General features: G+C 58.8%; 1 protein-coding gene across 1 annotated transcript; it reads left to right on the top strand.

Moving 5' to 3' along the window:
• Positions 1-645: 645 nt before the first annotated feature.
• LOC133279395 (uncharacterized) lies at positions 646-4,909 on the top strand. Its single transcript, XM_061473066.1, is given in 15 exon segments — positions 646-660; positions 1,328-1,448; positions 1,533-1,583; positions 1,586-1,670; positions 1,755-1,794; positions 2,124-2,294; positions 2,385-2,530; positions 3,221-3,365; positions 3,765-3,845; positions 3,929-4,032; positions 4,109-4,166; positions 4,316-4,357; positions 4,359-4,431; positions 4,495-4,609; positions 4,698-4,909. Coding segments are annotated over 15 exon segments (1,422 nt in total). The 3' UTR covers positions 4,873-4,909.
• Positions 4,910-15,945: the final 11,036 nt, after the last annotated feature.

The raw sequence follows: 15,945 nt of genomic DNA, 5'->3' as shown, positions 1-15,945 counted from the left end.
TAGAGATCCATAGACACCGCAGAGATCCTGAAAGCGACCCAAAGTGAACCATAGAGACGCCCATAGAGACCCCATAGAGACCCATAGACTACAGGGACTACAACCTGATCATGCAACGCGGCACCCATACAGTCCCTTTGCGGTGGCGCCCAGCCGGGACTACTACTCCCATCATGCAGCGCGGCACCCATTGAGCCCTGTTATGGCCGCGCCCAGTTATGACTACAACTCCCATCATACCCTGCGGCTCCCATAGAACACCATTATACAGACGCCAGGCGGTACTACGACTCCCATCATGCCGCGCGGCAACCAGAGAGCACCACGAGGGCGTCGCCCAGCCTGGACTACAACTCCCATGATGCAGTGCGACAGCCCTACAGCACCACTAAGGCACTGCCCGGCTTGGCCTACAACTCCCGTCGTGCCGCGCGGCGCTCCCAGCGCGCCAATTTCGCCCATCATGGCGGAGCTGGAGCTCCCCTCCGATCCCGACCTGCGCAGGTTGGAGCCCGCGGGACCCCCCAGTGGGGGCTTTTGGGGCCCTGGGGGGTTGGGGTGCTCCTGACCCCCTCTCTTTGTCTCCCCCCACCTCCAGGCTGTGCACGGGGCCCTGTGCCCCCATCCGGGAGTACATCATGGGCCATGTGCGGCACCGCGGTGAGGGGGGCACCCCAACATGTTGGGGGGAGGAATTGCAACATCTGGAGGGACCCCAAACCTCGGATCGGTCCCTAAAATACATGGCGGGGGGGGGGGTGTGTGTTCATATAGGAATGTGAAGAAGATCAAAGGGAACCTGCTGTGGTATCCGCTGCACCCAAAAAAGGGGGGTGGACCCAAAGCTGCCCCCTCTGGGGACCCCCAAGCTCCTTGGAGAGCCTCCAAAACCCCTCCAAAATTGCATTGGGATCCCAAGACCCACCCCAGCACCCCCCAGTTCCCCCTGTGAGTCCCCCAACCTCTTTTCTCCTCCCAAATCCATGCACAGGAGCCCCAGATTCCTTTAGGACAACTCCAAATCCCATTGGGATCCCCAGGAACCCCCAATTCCCTCCCATGACACCCCCACCGACCCCCCCCAACTCCTCCTTTAACCCCCGTTTCCTCCTTAACTCGGGGCTCAGGTACTGGCACCTCGAGGAGATTCAGGTTTGGGTGGGGGAGGGTTTGGGGGGGGCTCTATGGGGTTTTGGGGAGTCCCAGAGGGATGGGGGGGGCAAGATTTGGGCGGGGGTGCAAATTTGAGGGGTGGTGGAGGGAGAAAAAATGGGGCTTAAGGATGGGGGGGTGGTGTCCTCAGGTGACCTTTAGTGTCTCACCCCAGCGAGGGGCGGGGTCAAGCACGCCTTATATGGAAGTGCATGAGGCCTTGGAGCAGGTGAGGGCGGAGCTTAAAGTGATGGGCGGGGCCGTGGGCGAGGCCGGGGCAGCGGTGCTGGAGCTGGGTGAGTTCATTGTGGGGTGGGGGGTAAAGAGGCTGGGCTACCGGTCACCTGACCTGAGGATCTGCCCCCTTTGTTTGCTTGTAGAAGAGGCACTGGGGGCGGAGCTTAACGGCCAGGGGGCGGAGCGTCGCCGGGGCAGGAGCTTCACGCCCTGGGGGCGGAGGCGGCGCAGGAGGGGCTGCGGCGCAGGAGGGAGCGGGCCCAGATAAGCTCCGCCCACCCGTAAGCGAGGAGTGGGCGGGGCTTCTTCATGGGTATCCCAATGGGGGCGGGGGGCAGCATTCCCATGATGCTCTGCGCTTGCAGGGAGCCGGGGCCAAAGGTGGGACTAACGTCGAAATTGCCGGTAAGAAGGGGCGGGGCTTATTGGGAAGGAGGAGGGGCTTATGGGAGGGGGAGGGGGTCTGAGCGTGGCCACGCCCCCATTTCCCCGCCCGCCCGCCCCCCCCCCCCCCCCCCCCCCCCCAGGCCGTGTGCAAGCTGCGGGAGGAGGCCCTGGAGGAGCTTATGAGGGGTGGGGCTTAGGGGGAGGAGCTTAGGAGAGGGGAGGGACTTAAGAAATGGGGCTTTGGGAGGGGGTGGAGCTTGGGGAAGGGTCAGAGCCAGTGGGCTGCTGGGGGTGCGGCTTAAAGGGGGCAGGACTTCCCTTATAAGGTTCTGAGGGTGTGGCCCCAGGGCACTAGGAAAGGGGCGGGGCTACCGGTGGGTGGAGCCAACGGGGGGGGGGTTGCGTCCTCCCCCCATTCCCCGTTGTTCCATTGCAGGAAGGGCTACCCCAAAATCAGCCCTGACCTTGACCCCAACCCTGACCCTGATGCTCAGCCCCATATGAAGACCCTCATCCAGGTAAATAGGGGCACTTGAGGGGCACATTTGGGGGTGCTTTAGGGCTCGGAGCTCCCCATTGATGTGGGATCCCCCCTTTGCACCTCCTAGGACTGCTGGGTGGATGTGGGGGGACTCTGGGACCTCATCCACTCCTTGGCCTCCCACCTGTCCCCCCTGAGGCTCCGGCTCCTCCAGCTGCAGGAGGAGATCCAGCAGCGCCTGGAGGGGGACCCCAAAGCCCAGCAGGCTGCCAGGTAAAACCCTGCACTCCAAAACACCTCCCTGAACCCCAAAACCACCCCTCTGCACCCCAAAACACCTACTTGCACTCCAGAACCATTCCCCCTGCACCCCAAAGCACACCCCCTGCATCTAAAAACACCCCCTCTGCACCCCAAAACAATCCACTACATTTGAAACCATCTCCCCTGCACCCCAAAACCTTATCCCCTGCACCTCAAAACACACCCCCGCACCCTAAAACCACCCCCATGCACCCCAGAACCCACACGGCACCGCAAACCAACTCCCCTGCACCCCAAAACCTCCCTGTGGATTCCCTCATGCACCCAAAACCTCTCAACGACCCCTTGAATGCGTCCTGCAGCCCGGTTTCCCCCCCTGCACCCCAAAACTGCCCCTGGGCACTCCCCCATGACCTTTTCCTCCCCACTCCTGAACCTCAGAACCCTTTAGGGATCTTCTCTGTACTTTAAACCCCACTGGGTTTCCTTCTGAAGTGGGTGCTGGGCTCATAGGGGTCCTTAAAGCCCCCCCAGATTCTCCCTAAACCCAGTGCTGGGACCTTTTGGGGTGCCCCCAATCCCTCCATGGTCCCTGCAGTCCTTTTATGGTCCCGTTCCCCCCCAAAAAGGGTTCTTGAACCCCTTTGGGCCTCCCAAACTCCCCTCAACATTTGGCTTTGGGGCCCCATTGCCCCCCAGGTTGATGCTGGAGGCCGCAGGGCTCTCAGGGGCTCGGGAGGCCCTGATCCAGCAGATCCAGGAGCTACGGGGCAGCCCCATGGACTCCCCAGAAGCTGCCCTGGGGCCACTGAGGAGGCAGCTGCAGGAGGGGAAGCAGCGGCTGGTGGGTGCCAACGGGGGAATGTGGGGATTTGGGGGGGGTCCTGATGGGCTTGGGGGGGTCTGGGGGGTGGAATTTGATGGTTATGGGGAGGGGTTGGGGTCCCTAAAGGGTCTCAGCACCACTTTTTGGGAGGGATTCGGGATATTTGGGGGTCCTGAAGGGGGATTTTGGGTCTATAGGGGATGATATGGAGGAGTTTGGGGCTTTAGGGGGGATTTTGGGGATTCAGCATTGCTGGGAGGGGGATCTGGGGTTCTGGATTGGTTTGGGGTGAAGGGAGAGGTTTTGGGGAGAAATATGGGGCGATATTTAAGGTGTTTGGGGGTCTTGGGGGGTATTTGGGTCCCTCCCATGGCTTTGGGGTCCCTCATTTCCTTGTGTCCCCCCCACCCCTTCCAGTCCCGCCGCTGGATCCAGCTCCGGGCTCTGGCCCCATCCAATGAGAAGCTCCGGGCTCAGCTGTGCCCCCTGCAGGCCCAGGTAAGGAACGAGGGGGAGGGAAGTGAGGCGGGGCTTAATGGTGAGTGGGCGAGGCCTCAGAGCTTTGGCCACGCCCCTTTCAGGCCCGAGGAGCTGTGCGGCTCCCCCCAGGGCTGCAGGGGGAAGGGCAGCGGCTGCAGGAAGCGCTGAGCATGCTGGGAAAGGAGAGGGTGCCCCTCCCCCCGAGGTGAGTGAATTGGGAGGGGGGGAGGGTGGTGGGGGAGGGGGGAAGGGCTGTGCTGACCCCTCCATTCTCCCTCTAGCCCCGCCCACAGCCCACTGCAGCCAATCAGACGTGCTCTAGGAATGGCAGAGAGTGAGGTGGGGGAGGGGAATTGGAAGGAGGGGCCATAGAGGGGGCAGGGGTCATAAAGAGGGGGAAGGCCATAAAGGGGGAAGAGCAATGCGAGAAGGGGACATAAAGGGGGGAGGGGCAATGGGGCCGTTGCTCAGGTGTGTTTGTGCCTCAGCCCCCACAGGGGGCGCTGTTGCAGGCGGCAGAGCTGCGGGGGGGGGGAGCTGGAACAGCTGCAGGGGGTGAGGTCAGCGCAAGGGGCGGGACCCTGGAACCCCCGCCCACCCCGCGGTGAGTGAGGGGGACGAGCTGGGGGGTGAGGGTGTGGCCTGCGCTGACCCTGTCCCTTTGCAGCACCCGCAGAGGGCGTGGCCATCGCGGAGCTCCTCCCCCAGCTGCAGGCGCTGTCCATTCGGGTCCAGCAGTACCTCGAGGGCTGGCCCCACCTCCAGGACGTCATCAGCCAATGGTGAGACGGCAAGGGTGGGTCTGTGAGAGGCCACGCCCACCATGTGTGATGTCACATTCCCCCTTCCCCCCTCCTTCGTCTTTCATAGGTGGGAGCAGCCAGCTCAGTGGATACCGGCCACGCCCCCCAGCAACATCCCCTTCTCCCATTGGCTGAAGCGCTGGTCCCAGGCCACCCGTACCCTAAACTTGCACCGCCCCCTCCCCTTAGCGCCGCCCACCACCGACAAGGAAGGGTGTGACCAGAGCAAGCCCCAACCCTGAGCCTCGGTTTCATCAGATGCTCCTATTGGATGGGGTGCAGGAGGCAGGGCTTGGAGGGGGGTGTGGCCACAAGGCTACGGTCCTGGAAGCGGAATAGAGTAGGTCCTACAGAAATAGAGCAGTAAATAAAGCAGGTCCTGTGTTAATTACATGTAAATGAGGTTGCACCCATGTTAATGAGATGCAAAGCATGTCTTGTGTTAATAAATTCGTCCCGCCTGCAGTAACAGCATGTCAACAAGCCAGAGCCTCCAATAACAATGCACAGATAACGTGTGGCCTACAGTAACACATAAATAAAGCAGGTCCTACAGTAACGAAAGTGTAAACAAAGCAGGTCCTGACATAATAAATTCCCTTATAAAGCACGACCTACAATAACAGCCTGGGAATGAAGTAGGACCTACAGGAATATGTAAATTAGACAGGCTCTATGTTAATGACGGGTACATAAAAGTAGATCCTACATTGAGAACTTGTAAATAAGTTACTCAGTAAAGCGGGTCCTGACATAACAACCACCCCCAATACAGTAGGTCCTGCGGTAATGAAACTGTAAATACTGGCGGTCCTGCCATAACAACATGTAAATAAAGTAGGCCCTACATTAATAACTCCCTCAAAAAAATGGATCCTACAATAATACCTCCTCGATAAAGTAGGACCTACAATAAGGGCCCATAAATGAAGTAGGTCCTGCCCCAATACCCTGTCAATAGAGCAGATCCGACAGCAACTGTACATAAAATAGGTCCTACATTAATAAGTGAGTAAATACAGGAGGTCCTGGCACAGCACCATGTAAATACAGGAGGTCCTACAGTAAGAACGTGCAAATACGAGTGGCTCCATGTTAATGACATGTAAATAAAGCAGGTCCTCCACTAAAAGGACGCAAATTAAGTAGGCCCTCCATTAATAACATGTAAATAAGGAAGGGTCTGTGTTAGTAACATGTAAATAAGTTCAACCCTACATGAACTGCGTGTGAGTAAAGCAGGTCCTACGCTAATTGCATGTAAATAAGGGGGGGGGTAACGATGGTGGGATGAGAAATGGGGAGGGATGGAGGGAGAGGGGGAGAAATGGCAGGAATGTGGGGAATGGGGGTGGGAAAAAGGGGGAGGGGGTATGGGGGGCATAAGGGGGGGAGGAGAAGAGGGGACAAATGATGGGGCAGGGGCAAGGAAAAGCCCCATATTCAGCCCCATGGGGGGCAGCCGGGACGGGCTTAAATGGGGACACGAGTTGGGGAGCTCAGAGCTCATTGGCTGTTGCCTGGGCGATGGTCGCCAGAACACGCCGGGGGGGGGGGGGGGGGGGGGGGGGGCAAGGTTGCCTGGCAACGCGCAGCACGGTGGAAGCTCACTGGCTGTCACCTGGCAACGTGCGGGAAGCGGTACGCGGAGACCCCGTTGCCTAGCAACCAACCCGGAAGTGCGGCGAGCATCGCCGAACGGGGATGGGGAAAGGCCGAAACGCGGGGGAGGGGGGGAGAAGAGGCCTCGATTTCCTGTGAGATCTTCATTTATTGGTTAATTTTCCTTTTTATACAGTCTTAAGGTGACGCCTCCCGCCTTCCCTCCCCTTTCCCCCCCCCCCCCCGCTATTTACATTGGTGTCAACAAGGCTTCGGATCGACCCCCCCCATCCCCCCTTTATCCTCCCCTCTCCCATCCCGGGTATAAAGAGGGGGGGAGGTCCCCAACCCCGACACCCCCGGGTGGGGGATGGGAGGTTGTGTCCATTGGGGACCCCCCCCCCCCCCGTTTTGGAAGCTGAGGGCACCCAGGGGTGCTCCGGGAGTGGCTGCGGGGGGACCAGCCTCTGCCCAGCCGGCTCGGGGAGGTCCCTCACGGGCTGCTCTTCCTCAGTGCCTTTGGTCCGGAGGTGGAGCATGCGAGGGGTCACAGCTCAACCTGGCCCATGGAACAGGGCGTCACAGCCACCTACGAGGAGTGGAGAGGGACCAACATTGGCACAGCAGAGAATCATGGAATCCTAGAGTGGGCTGGGCTGGGCTGGAAGGGACCTTAAAGCTCACCCAGCTCCAACCCCCAAAGGCACGGGCAGGGACACCTTCCACTAGAGCAGATTGCTCCACGGCCCTGTGTCTCTGTGCACTCCCAGGGCATCCTGGGGATACCCCTACAGAATCCCAGAGAATGCCTGCAGCACCTCCAGAGCACCCCATGGACCCAGTCAGAGCTCATGCATCACAATGACCTTGGGGACATGGAGACCACAGGGGTGGTTGATTCTGGAACTCCCCCTGTTCAGGTGTATGGGGTCACAGAACCCCACAGAACCCTCCAGCAGAGGCACCGGGAGATGACAGCTGCCCCACGGAACACAAGCTACCGGTGGAGGAGGCAAGAGCAGCTCCTCTGGTGGTTCCCGTCTTGGTGTCTCGGAGCCGGTGCTGCCTGTGGACAGAGGAGTGTGGAACGAGGTGGGTGGCGATGGCGATCTTGGGGTGCTGTAGAAGTTGCCAGAACACCTCAAGAGACTTCCCCAGAGTGGCTGCTTTGGACTCGGTGTGTGAGTTGGGCTGGCTGAGCCGGCAGCGGAGCGCTGCGGCTGCAGAGGGATGATCCTGGGATCTGCCCTCATTTCTTGTGGGGAGAGCAAGGGCCTGTGGGGATGGGACAAGGGGGAACGATTTTAACGTGACCGAGAGGGGAGATTGAGATGAGATCTTAGAAGTTGTTCCCTGTGAGGGTGGTGGGACAGTGGCACAGGGTGCCCAGAGAAGCTGTGGCTGCCCCGTGGCTGGCAGTGCTCAAGGCCAGGTTGAATGGAGCTTGGAGCAAGCTGCTCTAGTGGAAGTTGTCTCTGCCAGTGGCAGGGGTTGGAGCTGGAGGAGCTTTAAGGTCCCTCCGAATCCAAACCATTGTGTGCTTCCGTGATATCCTCAAGTCCCCTGGGGGGAAGTGAGTGAACAAGCTGTCTGGCTGGGTTTAAACCACAACAGCAAGGCAAGGGAAGGGAAGGCAAGGCCAGGCAAGACAGGTGAGACCAGGCCAGGAGAGGCAAGGCAAGACAAGGCAACGGAAGGCAAGGCCCATGAAGGGAAGGCCAGACCAGGTCAGGCAAGGAAAGGCAAGGCCAGTTAAGGCAAGGCAAGGCTAGTCCAGGTCTAGACAGGCCATGCAAGGCCAGGTAAGGCCAGGTAAGGAAAGGCCAGGCAAGGCCAAGCAGGTCAGGTCCAGGCCAGGCCAGGCCAGGCTAATAAAGGCAATGCAAGGCCAGGAAATCACAGGGAAGGCAAAGCCAGGCCAGGCCAGAAAAGGACAGGCCACTCAAGGCCAGGCCAGGCAAAACCAGGGACGGCCAGGCCAGGCCATGCCATGCCAGCCGAGGCAAGGCAAGGCAAGGCAAGGCCATTCCAGGACAGGCAATGCTAGGCCAGGTAAGGCAGGGTAAAGCAATGCAAGGCACGGCCAGTCAAGGGCAGGCAACCCAAGGCCAGGTTAGGCTAGGTAAGTCAAGACAAGGAAAGGCCAGGCAAGGCAAGGCAAGACAAGGCAAGGCAAGTGAAGGCAAGGCCAGGCCAGGGCAGGCAAGGCAAGGCAAGAGAAGACAAGACAAGGCAAGGCCCGGCCAGGCCAGGCCAAGCCATGCAAGACAAGACCAGACCAGGCCAGGCAAGGCAAGGCCAAGCGAGGTAAGTCTAGTTCAGGACTGGCCAGTCCATGCAAGGCCCGGTGAAGGCCAGGTAAGGCAAGGGAAGGCAAGGCAAAGCCCATACAGTAGTAGCAGTGCAGGACAGGCAAGGGCAGGTAAGGCAAGGCCAGGCCAGGTAAGGGCAGGTAAGGGCAGGTAAGGTCAGCCCAATCAAGGCCAGCCAGGGCAAGGCCAGGCCAGGTTAGAGCAGGTAAGTCAAGGCCAGGACAGGTAAGGCCAGGCAAGGGCAGGTAAGGTCAGCCCAATCAAGGCCAGCCAGGGCAAGGCCAGGCCAGGTTAGGCCATGCAAGGCAGGGCTAGGCTAGGAAAGGCAAGGCCAGGCCATGACAGTCTTGGTCAGGCTATACCAAGCACGGCCAGGCAAGGCCAGTCCAGGCAAGGCCAAGCAGGTCAAGGCCAGGCCAGGGAATTCAAGGCCAGGCCAGGCCATGACAGGCCAGGCTAGGCAAGGGAATTCAAAGCAAGGCAAGGCTAGGTAAGGCAAGACAATGCAAGGCATAGCAAGTCCACGACAGGCAATGCAAGGCCAGCTAAGGCCAGGCTATGCCAGGCCAGGCCAGGCCAGTCAAGGCCAGGCAAGACAAGGCAATAAAAGACAAGGCAAGGCCAAGTCAAGCCATGCAAGGAAAGTCAAGACCAGACCAGGCAAGGCAAGGCAATGAAAGGCAAGGCAAGGCAAGGCAAGGCAAGGCCAGGCAATGTCAGGCCAGATTAGTCAAGGCCTGGGAAGGCAAGGCCAGGCCAGGTCATGACAGGCCAGGCCAAGCAAGGCAATTCAAGTCAAGGCAAGTCAAGACAAGTCAAGGCAAGGCTAGGCAAGGAACGGGAAAGCAAGGCAAGTCCAGGATAGGCAATGCAAGGCCAGTAAAGGTAAGACAAGGAAATACAAGGGAAGGCAAGGCAAGGCAAGGCAAGGCCAGGCAAGGCAATGTCAGGCATGGCCAGGCCAGGCAAGTCATGGCAAGGCTAGGCCAGGCAAGGCAAGACAAGGCAAGGCAAGGCAAGACAAGGCAAGGCAAGGCAAGGGAAGGCAAGGCCAGGCAAGGGAAGGTAAGTGTAGGCAAGGCAAGGCAAGTCTGGGACTAGGCAGTCCATACAAGGCCAGGTAAGCCTAGTCAAGGCCAGGTAAGGCCAGGTCAGGAAAATCCAGGGAAGGCCAGCAGGGCAAGGCAAGGCAAAGCAAGGCAAGGCAGTGCAAGGCCAGGCAACGCAAGGTAAGGTTAGGCAAGGCAAGGCCAGTCCAGAACTGGCCAGTCTCTGCAAGGCCAGGTAAAGGCCAGGTAAGGCAAAGTAAGGCAAGGTAAGGCAAAGTAAGACAAGGCATGGCCCATACAGTAGTAGAAATGCAGGACAGGTAAGGCCAGGTAAGAAAGGCCGGCTGAGCCCCAGCCAGGCAAGGGCAGGCAAGATCAGGCCAATCAAGGCCAGCCAGGGCAAGGCCAGGCCAGGCAAGGCAAGGAAAGGCAAGGTAAGGTAAGGTAAGGCTAGGCAAGGCACAGTAAGGTAAGGCTAGGCAAGGCAAGGCTAGGCAAGGCAAGGCAAACTTAGGCCAGGCCAGGCCAGGCAAAGCAATGCCAGGTAATATAAGGCCAGGACAGGCAAGGAAGGCTTGGTAAGGCCAGGCCAGGCAAGGCCAGCCAAGGCCATTAAAGACAAGACAAGGCCAGGCCAGGAGATGCAAGGCCAGGCAAGGCAAGGCAAGGCAAAGCAATGCAAGGCCAGGCCAGGCAATGCAATGCCAGGTAATATAAGGCCAGGACAGGCAAGGGAAGGCTTGGTAAGGCCAGGCTAGGCAAGGCCAGTCAAGGCCATTAAAGACAAGGCAAGGCAAGGCAAAGCAAGGCCAAGCAAGGCCAAGCATGGCCAGGCCATGCCAGGCCAGGCTAGGCCAGAGAAGGCAAGCAAAGGCAGGGCAAGTCAGTGCAAGGCAAGGCAAGGCGTGGCTAGGCAAGGCAAGGCCAGGCCAAGCCATGCAAGGCAAATCCAGACCAGGACAAGCAAGGCAAGACAATGCAAGGCAAGGCAAGGCCAGGCCAGGATAGGAGATGCAAGGCCAGGCAAGGCAAGGCATGGCAAGGCACAGCAAGGCCAGGCCAGGGCACGCCAGGCAAGGAAATTCAGTGCAATGCAAGTCAAGGGAAGGGAATGCAAGGGCAGGCCATTCCAAGGCATGCCAGGCAATGCAGGGCCAGGTAAGGAAAGGCCAGGCTATGACATGCCAGGAAAAACCAGGCCAGGCAAGAGCAGGGAAGACCAGGCCAGACCAGGCTATAAAAGGCCATGTAAGAAAAGGCCAGGCCAGACGAAGCCAGAGAAGGTCAGGAAAGACAAGGCCAGGAAAGGTCAGGCCATGGCAGGACAGGCAATCTCAGGGCAGGCCAGGCCAGGCCAGGCAGGGAGATGTAAGGGCAGGCCAGGGATTGCCAGGCAAGACAAGGTCAGGCCAGGCCAGACCAGGCCAGGCCAGGCAAGGGCTGGCCAGGCAAGGCACGGCAAGGTCAGGCCTAGGCAGGACAGGCCAGGCAATTCAGTGCAATGGAAGTCAAGGGAAGGGAAGGCAAGGCCGGGCCAGATGAGGCCATGACAGGCAATGCAAGGCCAGGCAAGGCAAGGCCAAACCAGGCCAGGCCTACCAAGGCCAGGTAAGGCAATGCAAGGCAAGACAAGGTAAGGCAAGTCCACAACAGGCAATGGAAGGCCTGGTAATGCAAAGCAAGGCCAGGCCAGGAAAGGCCAGGCCAGGAAAGGCCACGCCAGGGCAGGCCAGGCCAGGTCATACAAAACCAGGGCATGCCAGGCAAGGCCAGCCGAGGCGAGGCAAGGCAAGGCAAAGCAAGGCAAGGCAAGGGAAGGTAATGCAAGGCAATGCAAGGCAAGACTAGGACAGGCAAGGCCAGCCAAGGCAAGGCAAGCGAAGACAAGGTAAGTCCAGGCAAGGCAAGGCAAGGCAAGGCTACACAAGGCGAGGAAAGGCAAGGTAGGGCATGTCCAGGACAGGCAATGGAAGGCCTGGTAAGGCAAGACAAGGCCAGCCCAGGAAAGGCCAGGCCAAGTCATACAAAAAGAGGACAGGCCAGGCAAGGCCAGGCCAGGCAAGGCCAGGAAAGGCAAGGCAAGAAAAGGCCAGTCCAAGACAGGAAATGCAAGGCCATGTAAGGCCAGCTAAGCCAAATCCAGGACAGGCCATAAAGGCAAGGCAAGGCCAGGTAAGGCCAGGCAAGGCCAGGCAAGGGAAGGCTAGGCAAGGGAAGGCCTTTCCAGGACAGGACAGGCAAGGCACGGCCAGGCAAGGCCAGGACAGGCAAGGCAAGGACAGGCAAGGGAAGGCCTTTCCAGGACTGGCCAGGCAAGGCCAGGCCAGGCCAGGCCTGTAAATTAAAGTAAAGTCAAGGCCAGGCAAGGCAGGGAAATGACAGGCAAGGAAAGGCAAGGAAAGGCACGGCAAAGCAAGGCAAGGCAAGTCCAGGACAGTCAATGCAAATCCAGGACAGGCCAGGCAAGGCCAGGTAAGCCCAGGCCAGGATAAACCATGAAGGCAAGGCCAGGCCAGGCAAGGCAAGGCCATGCAAGGCAAGGTAATGCTAGGCAAGGCAAGGCCAGTCCAGGACTGGCCAGGCAAGGCAAGGTCAGGGAAGGCCAGGCAAGGCAGGTAAGGCCATGTAAGGCGAGGTCAGGCAAGGAAAGGAAAGGCCAGCAAGGCAAGGCAAGGCAAGGCAAGGCCAGTCCAGGACTGGACAGTATATACAAGGCCAAGTAAGACCCAGTAGGGCCAGGCCAGACCAGGTAAGGCCAGGTCAGGCAAGGCCAGAGAAGGGCAGCAGGGCAAGGCAAGGCAAAGCAAGGCAATGCAAGTCAAGGCCATGCAAGGCAAGGTAAGGCCAGGCAAGGCAAGGCAAGGCAAGGCAAGGCAATGCAAGGCAAGGCAAGGCTAGTCAAGTCAATGCAAGGCAATGCAAGGCAAGGTAATAGAAGGCAAGTCCAGGACAGTCAATGCAAGGCCAGGTAAGGCCAGGCAAGGCCAAACCAACCAGGCCTACCCAGTTCATATACAATCAGGCCAGGCCAGGAAAGGCCAGGCAAGGCAATGCAATACAAGGGAAGGCAAAGCAAGGCTTGACCAGGCCAGGCCAGACAAGTCAAGGCATGGCCAGGAGAAGCAATGCCAGGCAAGGCAAGGCAAGTCCATGCCAGGCCTGGCCAGGCAGGCAAGGCCAGGCAAGGCAGGGCAAGGCAAGGCAAAACAAGGCAAGGCAATACAGGGGAAGGCAAGGCCAGGCAAGGCAAGGCAAGCCCAGGCTAGGCGAGGCCATGAAAGCAAGGGCAGGCCAGGCCAGGCAAGGCTAGGCAAGGCAATGCCAGGCAAGGCAATGCCAGGCAAGGCAAGGTAAGGCTAGGGAAGGACAGGCCATGCAACCAAGGCAAGGCAAGGCGAGGCGAGGCAAGGCAAGGCTAGACAAGGCAGGGCAACACAAGGTAAAGCAAGTCCAGGACAGGCAATGGAAGGCCTGGTAAGGCCAGGCTGGGCCAGGTCATACAAAATCAGGGCAGGACAAGCAAGGCCAGGCAAGGCAAGGCAAAGCAAGGTAAGGCTACGCCAGGCAAGGCAAGGCAAGGCTAGGCAAGGCAAGGACAGGCCAGACAATCAAGGCAAGACAAGGAGAAGCAAGGCAACACAAGGCAAGGCAAGTCCAGGCCAGGCCTGGCCAGGCAGACAAGGCCAGGCAAGGCAGGGCAAGGCAAGGCAAAACAAGGCAAGGCAATACAGGGGAAAACAAGGCCAGGCAAGGCAAGGCATGCCCAGGCTAGGCCAGGCCATGAAGGCAAGGCCAGGCCAGGCCGGGCCAGGCAAATCTAGGCAAGGCAATGCCAGGCAAGGCAAGGTAAGGCTAGGGAAGGACAGGCCAGGCAACCAAGGCAAGGCAAGGCGAGGCGAGGCAAGGCAAGGCAAGGCTAGACAAGGCAAGGCAACACAAGGTAAATCAAGTCCAAGACAAGCAATGGAAGGCCTGGTAAGGCCAGGCCGGGCCAGGTCATACAAAATCAGGGCAATGCAAGGCAAGGCCAGGCCAGGCAAGGCAAGGCAAGGCCATGCAAGGCAAGGTAAGGATAGCAAGGCAAGGCCTGTGCAGGACTGGCCAGGCAAGGCTAGGACAGACAAGGCAAGGCCAGGCCAGGCAAGCTAGGACAGTCCAGTTAAGGGCAGGCCAGGCCAGGCCAGGGAAGGCCAGGTGAGTCTAAGCAAATCAAAGCAAGGCCAGGCAAGGCATGGCTATGCAAGGCAGTGCAAGGCCACTCTGGGACATGCCAGGACAGGCATTGCAATGCCAGATAAGACCAGGTAAGGCCAGGTAAGGATAGGTAATATCAGGACAGAAAAGGCCAGCCAACGCCAGGCCAGGCCAGGCCAGGCCAGTAAAGGAAATTCAAGGCAAGGCAAGGCAAGCCAAGCCAAGGAAATGAGAGGCAAGGCAAGGACAGGCAAGGCAAGGACAGGCAAGGCAAGGCAGGGCAAGGCAAGGCAAGGCAAGGCAGAGCAGGGCAGGGCAAGGCAGGGCAAGGCAGGGCAGGGCAGGGCAAGGCAGGGAAGGGCAGGGCACGGCAGGGCAAGGCAAGGCAAGGCAAGGCAAGGCCAGAAAAAGCAAGGCATGAAAATGAAAGGCCAGGCAAGCCAGGCGCTGCCAGGCCACACCAGGCAATGCAAGGCCAGGCCAGGCAAGGTAAGGGAAGGAAAGGGCAGGCTAAGCAATGTAAGTCTAGACAAGAAAAAGCCAGACAAGGCAACGTAAGGCTAGGCAAGGCAAGACCAGTCCAGGACTTGCCAGTCCCTGCAAGGCCAGGTAAGGCTGGGTAAGGCCAGGCAAGGCCAGGTAAGGCCAGGTCAGGTGTTGCAGAATGGCTCCAAGAGCAAGGCCATGGATCCTTAGAGGCCTTGTGCAAGCAAAGCAAAGTGTAGGCCTCACAGGTAACCGGAAACCGGACGTAGGAGGAGAATGTAAAAGAAGCCATGTAGAACTAACCAATACTGTTGTGACTAGTAGGCATGGCTAACACCACGTGGATATAAGCGATGTGCGCCACGACTAAAGTAGAAGCTTGCTTATCACCCATATTGGGTTGGCGTGTCTTGCTTCTCCTCGCCGCTAACAGCCTTGCTTTCTCTAGCCTTGCCTCGCCTTGCCTTGCCTTGCCTTGGTTGCCTGGCCTGTCCTTCCCTAGCCTTACCTTGCCTTGCCTGGCATTGCCTTGCCTTGACTGGCCTGGCCTGGCCTGGCCTGGTTTTATATGAACTGGGCAGGCCTGGTTGGTCTGGCCTTGCCTGGCCTTACCTGGCATTGCATTGACTGTCCTGGACTTGCCTTGTATTACCTTGCCTTGCCTTGCCTTGACTAGCCTTGCCTTGCCTTGCATGGCCTTGCCTTGCCTGGCCTGGCTTTGACTTCATGGCCTGGCTTGGCCTGGGCTTACCTTGCCTTACCTGGCCTTGCCTGGCTTTGCCTTAACCTGTATTGCCTGGCCTTGCCTGGCCTTGCCTTGTCTTGCCTTGCCTTGCTTTGCCTTTCCTGGCTTTACCTGACCTTGCATTGCCTGTCCAGGACTGGCCTTGCCTTGCCTTGCTTTGCTTTGCCTTGCTTTTCCTGGCCTTGCCTGGCCTGGTCTGTCCTGGTTTGTCCTGGCCTTGTCTTGCCTTGCCTTGCCTTGTATTGTCTTGCCTTGCCTTGCCTTGTATTGCCTTGCCTTGCCTGACCTGGCATTGCCTCTGCTGGCCCTAACTTGCCTTGTTTTAACTTGCCTTGTATTGTCTGGCCTTGTCTGGCCTTCGCTGGCATTGCCTTGCCTTGCCTTTCCTGGCATTGCCTTACATAGCCTTACCTGCCTTACCTAGCATAGCATTGACTGTCCTGGAGTGGCCTGGCCTTGCCTTGCCTTGCCTGGCCTGGCCTTGCCTTGCCTGGCCTTGCCTGGCCTTCCCTTTCCTTGAATTGCCTAGCCTGGCCTTACCTGGCATTGCATTACCTGCCCTTTCATTCCCTGTCCTGGACTTGCCTTGCCTTCACTTGCCTTGACTTGCTTTGCCTTACCAGGCCTTACCTGGCCTTGCATTGCCTGTCCTGGACTGCCCTCGCCTTGCCTTGCCTTCCTTTGCCTGGCCTTGCCTTGCCTTGCCTTGCTTTTCTTTGCCTTGCCTTGTCTTGCCGGGCCTGGCATTGCCTCGCCTTGTTTTAACTCACCTTACCTTGTATTGCCTTGCTTGCCTGGCCTTGCCTGGCCTTAGCTGGCCTTCCATTGCCTGTCCTGGACTTGCTATGCCTTGTATTGTCTTGCCTTACCTAGCCTTGCCTTGCTTTGAATTCCCTTGCCTGGCCTGGCCTGTCATGGCCTTGAATT

The sequence above is a fragment of the Pezoporus flaviventris genome, unplaced genomic scaffold, assembly GCF_033815535.1.
Source record: "Pezoporus flaviventris isolate CSIRO_AGI_PZ_B2104156 unplaced genomic scaffold, CSIRO_AGI_Pfla_v1 ptg000074l, whole genome shotgun sequence".
Taxonomy (NCBI): Eukaryota; Metazoa; Chordata; class Aves; order Psittaciformes; family Psittacidae; genus Pezoporus; species Pezoporus flaviventris.
Note: the sequence above shows the minus strand (reverse complement) of the source record. Positions and strands in the feature narration are given on the sequence as shown.